This window comes from Nannospalax galili, unplaced genomic scaffold (assembly GCF_000622305.1).
Source record: "Nannospalax galili isolate Female #2095 unplaced genomic scaffold, S.galili_v1.0 scaffold589, whole genome shotgun sequence".
In the NCBI taxonomy this organism is placed as follows: Eukaryota; Metazoa; Chordata; class Mammalia; order Rodentia; family Spalacidae; genus Nannospalax; species Nannospalax galili.
In genome coordinates, this window is record NW_008360324.1 from 1,011,511 (window position 1) to 1,020,775 (window position 9,265).

The 9,265-nt window shown below is 42.9% G+C and overlaps 1 protein-coding gene across 2 annotated transcripts in view; it reads left to right on the forward strand.

Moving 5' to 3' along the window:
- Positions 1-1,550: 1,550 nt before the first annotated feature.
- The window catches only part of Necap1 (NECAP endocytosis associated 1), a 16,251-nt gene continuing 8,536 nt past the window's right edge, over positions 1,551-9,265 (forward strand). For both annotated transcript variants that reach the window (XM_029559819.1, XM_008825334.2), the window contains exon 1: positions 1,551-1,742. In XM_029559819.1, the coding sequence (XP_029415679.1) occupies positions 1,648-1,742 (95 nt within the window). In that variant the 5' untranslated portion in view covers positions 1,551-1,647. The remainder of the gene's footprint in view (positions 1,743-9,265) is intronic.

The following is a 9,265-nucleotide window of genomic DNA, read 5'->3' on the forward strand; positions in this document are numbered from 1 at the left end:
ATCAGCTACATGTAATCTCTCTACAAAATCTTAAAAAAGTGGAGAAATATATGGGGTAGAAAATAATAGTTTGGGGTTGAGGATGTAGTTAGGTTCATAGAGTGCTTGTGTAATATTCATTAAACCCTGGGTTTGATCCTGAACACTGAATACATTGGGTGTGGTGGCACATGCTTGTAACCCCAGACACTTGATCAGAAGTTCAAGATCATCCTCCACTATACAGTGAATTTGAGGCCAGCCTAGACTATATACAGTGAGATCCTGTCTTCAAACAAACAAAATAAACACCAACAAACAAAAATAAACTACTTATTAGTGAAATTGCTAAATTGAAGGTTACATATACTTAATATTTGGAACAGTTCTGCTAAATGCCCCTTCGAAGTAGCATTGGACCAATGTATATTCCTGGTAACAGTATTGGAAAGTAGCCAAATCTCCTTTTTCCTCCCTTTTTATAGACAGTGTCTCCCTGTAGCCCCAGTTGTCCTGGAACGCACTAGGTAGACCAGGCTGGCCTAGAACTCACCGAGATCCACCTGCCTCTGCCTCCCAAGTGCTGAAATAGTAGGCATGCGCCACCACGGCATCCCAAACCTCCATTCTTAACAGCAATAAGTATAATTCTTTTTTATTTTTAAGGTATCTTTCCTAGGGAGAGTAGATAGATCGGAGGTTTGTCAACTAGTCCATATAATGAAGAGATAAAGACTGCTCTGGTGGTAGACCGAATGAAACCAGATTTGGTTTTGTCGCTTCCTGTCTGTGCTAACTAAATCCTTTCTAAGTTATAAAGTTGATGTGCGTTTACACTTGGAGCACAGAGAGAACATCTTTATGGACAGAATTGCTTAGTATTTATCATTCTTACAGAATTTGGAGCAAATTATGTGTCCTGAAGTCAGAAATTTAGTTGATCCTATTTAGAGTTTTAAAAACATCAAAATTTCCATAAAGATAATCGGAACACAAGCTGAGCCTATGGAAAAATATTTCAACAGGTGCCAGTTTGGGCAGCGCGGGGCAAGGAGGTGGACAATAAATCAGGTTGTGCGTTTTGAACGTTTCCATTCTGAAGGTAAGGATGCCCGGTATTCAGGAGTGGAGCACACATTTTACGTAGGTTCCCAGCCTAGGGTCACCGACAGGCAGATAGTCCTTTTCTGCCCAGAAAACTGCGGTGTCAAAGTGACGTCTGGGTAGGGTTGACCCGCAAACCCAACAGCAGGAAGGCGGAGGCAGGAAGATGACAAGTTCGAAGCCAGCCTGGCTTACACACCGAGACCTTGTTTCTTCTCTCCGCCCTCCAAAAAAAGTGTCTCTTGGAAGAAACTCCACCAGATTTCAAGATGGTTTCCGTCCTCCGACAGCACCCAAGGCACCTAGGGCAGAATCAAGACCAGGATTGAGATTTCCATCGCGTGATCCGCGCCTGGGCGCGCCTTTGCCATTACTCAAAATGGCGAGCAGCACTTCAAGGTTTCCAGGTTTTGACAGTCCTTGGCTAACCAGCGCCTTCTAGAGGCTAATCCCAGGACCGTAGCCTAACTCTAGCGGAAGTGACGCACAGGAAACTGTCAGGCATCGCAATCCCACCCCGCCCCCGCTCGTGCCCCGCCTCCGCGGCGCGAGAGCCGAGCCAAGATGGCGACCGAACTGGAGTACGAGTCGGTGCTGTGTGTGAAACCCGACGTCAGCGTCTACCGGATCCCACCGCGGGCCTCCAACCGCGGCTACAGGTACCGAGCGCGGGCCGGGAGGACGCTGCTGGCCGGGAGGACGCTGTCCGCCGCCCCGTTTCCGCCCAGCTGCTCGGCTTGCTAGCAGACCACCCTGGTTTGCCCGCCTCTCCCTCCGCTTTCCTTTTGCACCGCTGGAACTCCTGCGTTGTCTTATTTTTCTGCCTCCACGCAGCATTCCGCCTCTCTCCCCACCCCCTTGGGCATCATCCGCGCCCAGTCATCCACATCCATTCATGCCTGCTCCATCTGTCAGTCTAACGCTGCTGACCTTCGGCAAAAAATGCCTGTCGCGCACGCACACGCACACACAGCACACCTATTTCTCCGTGCACACTTGGCAGTCGTTGTGTAGCTGGCGCTGTTTGCATGATCTCATATTGCTATCAGTCTCACCAAGTTTCATCATTCACCGTTCGGTTTTTCTTTTTTCTTTTTTGGCCAGTGGGCAAAGGTTGTAACCCTGTTTTCCAGTGATTATCGTGTTTCTTTCCATACGTGCATATACATATTTTTTTCCATTATACTTTTTTGATTATGTACGTAGCAATTTTTGTCTTCCTACCTTCCTTTTCCTGTTCACCTCACCTATAGCCTTTCCAGAGTTAACGCAGCATTTTCGCTCTGTAAGCCCTGATTGACAACCTTGTAAGACAATGCCAGTGAGAGTCAGAGGGTGTTGTAGGATGTTACGGAATTGAAAGAGAATTCGCTGGGTTTCATGTTGAAAACTGAGCATGCTTAATAGCTGTTTAATTTGGGAGTGTATCTCTTAACCTCTCTAGGCTTTAGTTTTCTCATCTGTAAAATGGGAAGCAAGTAATGTTTTTATACCCCGCATTTCTTATATACCTCGCAGTTTTTTTTTTCCAGAAAGTAAAATGAAATAATATAATGGATGTGAAGAAATGCAGAATAGATAGAGCATGATAAAAATAAAATCCTAGTCTTACCCCTTTCTGAGTCAGACATAATGATTTTTCTTTTAGCATCATTATTACCTTTTTTGGGAAGTTACAGTCTCCATAGGTCCTTTTTGCCTCTTTTCCAGAGATTAATTCATTATTAATCGTTTTCTGTTTGCAGACATGTACAGTGTGGTCCCTATGAGTTGTATCTTTTGGCAAAAAGTAGTTCTACCTTCAAGAAGCAATCTGTCAGACCTGAAATTGACCATGAATGAGACTCAGTATGTTCTTTGTTGGTGGTCAGAGGTACTATTTTAATGTGACTCCCTTTGGCCATCACCTCCTTTGAGAAGCTCTGTCTGATGCATTCTGGTTTAGGTCTGCTGTGTGGGCTCCCACTGCATCGTGTGCTTAGCTCCATCATAGTACCCTTCATTCTCTGATGGATTGCTTATTCTCCTATGCTCCAGGGCAGAATGAATAGCCTGAAATCTAGAACTTTGTAGGGAAAAGCAGGACCAGTATTGTGCCTGGCACGTAGTGGGCATTCAGGGAAATGTTTACTGAACTAAGAAATAGGGGGCTAGCAAGATGGCTCCATGGGTAAATGCTTACTGCACGAGGCCGATGACCTGAGTTTGATTCCCAGGATCCATGTAAGGGTGGAAGGAGAGAACGCACTCCACAAAGTTGTCCTCTGAACTTCACACATATGCTGTGGCATGTGTGTCCCCCCATTACACAATAATAGTAAAAAGAGAAGAAATTACACAATCAACCCAGTCACAGGAGTTAATGGCTGAAACTGCTAAGTAAGGTGAAATATTAGGAGTCGAGACTTCCAAAAGGGTATGATACACATTGAAGTGTTCTGTTGTTTTTATTTCAACCTTAGTTCCACTGCCTCATCTGCTCTTCCTTTTGCTTCCTAAGTTACCCACAGCCTTTATTCCTTTGTCAGGAATAAAGAATAATGATTGTCATTGAGTCATCAAAGCAATTTCTTAATTTTTCTTGTTTACTTTTTCCCCTTTCTGTTTTCCATTCTTATTTAGGTATTTCTTATCCTCCAAAGGCATTTTATCATTATTCACTCTTTTTGTATAGTGATTGAAAAAAAAGAAAAACTAAATTTGAAGTTTGGCATGGTGGCACACACCTGTAATCCCAGCACTTGGGAGTTGGAGGCAGGTAGATCAGGAGTTTAAGGTCAGCCGCAGCTAACGGACACTCTGCCTTAAAATCCAAAAACTCAGGGCTGGAGAGATGGCTCAAAGGTTAAGAGCACTTGCTATTCTTTGCCGAGGATGTGAGTTAGGTTTCCAGAGCTCTCAACCATGTGTAACTTCAGTTCTAGGGGATCTGACATCCTCTTCTGGCCTCCACACACACGAGGTACACATACAGGCAAGCAGGCACACATACGTACATATACATTAAAACAAATTTGAAAAGCTATAACTCCTCCCATCCCCCAATAAAAACAAATTAAGTTTGACCTTCTGTTTTTCAGGCCAGTCATTTAATTGTTTTGAACTTTAGTTTTCTTATCTTTAAAAATGGACCTAATAATACTTACCATGCAAGACACTCACTTGATTGTCATAAGAACAGACATGATGCCTGGCACATAATAGATACTTGATGAATGCTTCTTCTCTTCTTCACCCTTTGTAAGTAAAGTTTATATATAAACCTAAGGTAAATGAAGATGTGTGAGATTAGTTTATAGTATGATCAGAAGACCAGCAAAACCAGCAGTTCCTGAGGTTAGGCTTTGGATGGGAGAGGAATCAAGGTTCCCAGTTGAAGAGAAATGGCTGGCATGACTGTCCATACTCTTACTGAGAAATATTTTAAGTCATTAGATACACAGGGTAGAAACGACAAGGCTCCTGTCCAGTAGGCTTGTTGCTGGTATTTCCTACTCACACTTAAGTCCAACTCTATCTATGGTGTGCTTAGAATAAGTAATGATTCATTGAAAAGAATCGGGGCTGGAGAGATGACTCCGTAGCTAAGAGCCCTGGATGCTCTTGTGGAGGACCCAAGTTTGGTTCCTAGTATCCACATGGTGGCTAACAACTGCCTGTAACTCCATTTCCAGAGGATCCAGTGCCCTCTTCTGGCCTCTGTGAGCATTGCATGACATGGTTGTACTTACATATGTGCAGGCAAAATACCAATACACATTAAAAAAAGACTTTTTAAAAAGAAAAGGAAAGCCCACCTGCTCTTGTGGAGGACCCAAGTTTGGTTCCTAGTACCCACATGGTGGCTAACAACTGCCTGTAACTCCATTTCCAGGGGATCCAGTGCCCTCTTCTGGCCTCTGTGAGCATTGCATGACATGGTTGTACTTACATATGTGCAGGCAAAATACCAATACACATTAAAAAAAGACTTTTTAAAAAGAAAAGGAAAGCCCACTTCTTTAATCCCAGCTCTTGAGAGGCAGAGGCAGGCAGGTATCTGTGAGATTGAGGCTAGCCTGCTCTACATGGTAAGTTCTGGGCCTGCTGGGGCAACAGGGAGACCCTGTCTCAAAAAATAACGGAAAAAAGGGAAAGATTAATAGGGGAAATTGTGGTTGTTCAGTGGGTAAAGGTGACCTGTGTTCAATCTCTGGGACCCATATGGTGGAAGGAAAGAACTCCAGAAAGTTGTCCTCCAACTTCCATATACACATCATAGCATGCATGTGCTCCTCCCCCACAGATAAATAAATGTAATTTAAATAAAGGATGCAAATTAATAGATGGGACTTGTAGAATTAATCTGGATCAGATACAGATATTAAAGGGTTTTTGAAGGTAGAATATCAAGAGGGAAAGGAATAGTAAAGATTTATCTTACAATCCTCTTCCAAAGCTCAGCTGCTCAAGGCCTCGAGTTTGACTCCTGACACTGCAAAAACAAAAATCCATTAATTTTATTATTATTATTTATTTTTTATTTTATGTATATGAGTGTATTGCCTGCACATGTATAAGTGCAATGCCTGTGGAGGTCAGAATGCCTGTGTCGGATCCCCTGGAACTGGACTTACAGGTAGTCGTTAGCTGCCCTGTAGGTGCTGGGAATTGAACCTGGGTCCTCTGCAAGAGCAGTCAGTGCTCTTAACCACTGAGCCATCTCTCTAGTCCCCCAAATCTGTTAATTTTAATGTTTACTTTTCTTGCCTATTGCTTACTATCTTGCTAAACTTTTTCTTGTTTAGGTATATCTTGTTACTTTCTAACCTGTAAGTACTTGTCTTAATTTTTTGTTGTTGTTGCTTGTTTTTCTTTCTTTGAAATAGGGCCTTAGCTTTGGAGGGCAGGCAGGCCTCAAGCTCACTATATTGCCAAGGTTGGCCTTGAAGTCACAATCTTCCCGCTTTTTATTCCTAGGGGCTGGGATCTTAGGTGCACTCCAGTTTTCTTAGGAGGTCCATTAGTAACATACTTTCCCCTCTCCTACACTCTCAGCAAAACATCGCAATGCAGCATTTTGTAAAATCAGTCATAAATTATATCTTAGATTTTACTCAATGTCATATAAACAGTATTCAGGGTTTTCTGATGTAAATGTTTGTATCTTCAGTTGAGGTGTCTTTCCTGTATCTTTACTGAGTTCTCTTCTTGAACCCAGGTGCCCACCCCTTACTTTCTCTTGATCATCTATTAGGTATATTCAGAACTGGATCTCTGTCTTCCTAGATCTGCTCTATAAATAGCCTTCCTTTTTCCAGTTTCTGGCAGTTTGCTCAGAACAAAAACTTGGGAGTTGCCCTTGACTTTTCTTCTTTTCTGACCCACACCCAGTACATTAGAAAATCTTGCTGCCTTTGCTTTGAATCTGTCTAGAATCTGGCTAGCCACATCTCCTGTCTCCTCCAAACCCTTGTCATCACTCACTTAGATTACTGCAGTGTTTCTTAGCTAATCTCCCTGCTTTAACCGCCATGTCCCTACATCTCTTTTCCCCAGCAGATGAAGTAATCCTTTTGAAATACAAGGAAGATTGGGTTGCCCTGTTTGAAGCCTGTAATGGCTCCTTTTTTCACTTGGCATGAAAGCCGAAGTCCTTTGATGACCTGTAAGGCTCTGCATGATCTGACTGTCTTTTCCTCTCCCAGATGGCCTCTCACTCTAAGAACAATGGCTTCCTAGCTGTCCTCACGTGTGCCAAGTGTGCTTCTACCTCACGCCTGTGTACTCGCCATCCCCTCTGCTCAGTGTCTTCCCTCAGGTGCCTGCCTGGAAGCCTCCTTCATTTGCTCTACTTCTTTTTTTTTTTTGGTCTTTTTGAGACAGGGTCTCCCTGTAGCCCCAGCTGACCTGGAACTCACTACCTTGAACTTACAGAGATCCGCCTGCCTCAGCCTCCTGAGTCCTGGGATTAAATATATGTGCCATCACTTGATCTATTTTTTGTCTTTTTTTTTTTTGGAGATGAGGACCAAACCGAGGGCCTCAAGTGCTCTACCACTGAGCTAAATCCCCAACCCCTTGAGCTATTTTTTTTAAAAATTAAAAAAATATTTTATTGTGGAGTGGGCCTGGTATGGCGATGCAGGCCTTTAATCCCTGTCTCAAAAAGACCAAAAAAATTATTGTGTATGAATGTTTTACCTGCATGTATGTAAGTGTGGTGCCATGTGTGTGCCTAGTACCTGAAGAGGCCAGAAGAGGGCATCAGATCCCCTGGAACTGGACTTATGGACGGTTGTGGGTGCTGGGAACCAAACCTGGGTCCTCTGCAAGAGCAGCCAGTGATCTTTATGGCTGAGCCATCTCTCCAGCCCCCCTCTATCATTATTATTTTAAATATTTTATTTATGTTTTCACAACAGTAAGTTCTTTCCTCTCCAGCCGTGGATTTATAGGCCTGAATTCCTGTCTGTGGAGCAGGTCTCAATCCAACCTAAAAGCAGCTGGTTGTCCTCATAACCATTGTGCAGCCACTTGCTCTATGTTTGCTCACACCTTGGTGAGGCCTCCCTGAGCCCCCTCTTTTTTTTTTTTTTCTTTTGATGGTGCTGGGGACAGAACCCAGAGCCTGGTACATTCTAGGTAAACAGTTTACCACTGAGCTACATTCTCAGTCTCCTGATTACCCTCTTGAATCCTGTAACCTCCTCCCTCTGCCACTGTTTTTCTAGACTGCTACATTTCTTTTTATCTTGATTTTATAACCTAAGATGCTCCTTTTGTTGTTACGTTTCCTTGTTATTGTTTGCTTTCTATTGAAATATAAACCTTCTGAGGAGAAGGATGTTTTGTTTGCTGTTGTATCTCAAGCATCTAGAATAGTATCTGCCACTTAATAAGCATCCTGTAAATATTGGTGGAATTCAGTGTAAGATAATGATATGGTTAGTGATTTAGGAATGCTTGTGTTACCTAGGAGATTTCATTTAGCAATAGTTTGTTGTGCCCTGGGTAATGAAGGCCTATTAGGTAGAAAATCATCTGTAGTTAGGAAAATAGCATGATTATGAGAAATTATCTTTTAATTACTATTCAAAATTTTTATTTTCTTTTTTAAAAAATATTTTATTTAGTGTTTCTATTTTGTGTGTGTTAGTGTATTGGCTGCATGTATGTAGATGCACCCATGCTGTACAATGCCCATGGAGGTCAGAAAAGGTATCCCCTGGAACTGGAGTTACGGACAGTTGTTAGCTGCCATGTGGGTGCTGGGATTCGAACCCAGGTCTTCTGCAAGAACAGTCAGTGTTCTTAATCTCTGTGCTATTTCTCCAGCCCCTATTTTTATTTTCATTTTGTGTGTCTAAGTAATTTTTCTGCATGTAGTAAGTGCACCACATGCATGCACTGCCAGTGGAGGCCACAAGAGGGTATGGGATTGCCTGGAACTGGAATTATAGATGGTTGTTAGCCACCATGTAGGTACTGGGAACCAAATCTGGGTCTTCTGCAAGAGCAGTCAGTGCTCTCAACTGCTGAACCACCTCTTCAGCCTTGCTTATTATTACTGTTTTTGTCTCAGTATGTAGACCTTGCTGACCTTGAACTCACTGAAGATCCTCTTGCCTCTGCTTCCTGAGTACTGGGATTAAAGGCATGTGTCACCATGCCTGGTTTAAGCTTAATTTGTTTCTTGTGTTGGGGATTGAATCAAGGGCATCAAGTATTCTAGGCAAGCCTGATCACTACATCCCAAGTTCCAAGAAATTGAGTTTTCATTGCTTTTATTTGTGCGTATTTTACATATTTTTATAGATACTTGTTCTATTTCTAAAGTCTAGTAGAAGCATTGCTTTTTACTTGCTTTGGACTGTGTATAACATGTGTCAATGTGAGAAGATCATTTATTCTTGGTTATTTAGTAGGTAGAAAGAGTAGATAGTCCAGGACATGGGGCTAGAAAGATGGTGACACTGGGTAGTCTTTAGTATATTAAAGAAAGCACCTGAGGGGGCTGGAGAGATGGCTCAGTGGTTAAGTACACTGGCTGTTCTTGCAGAAGACCCGGGTTCGAATCCCAGCACCCACATGGCAGCTAACAACTGTCTGTAACTCCAGGTCCAGGGGATCCGACAGCCTCTTCTGTCCTCTGTGGGCATTGCATGACATGGGTGCATTTACCTACATGCAGGCAATACAC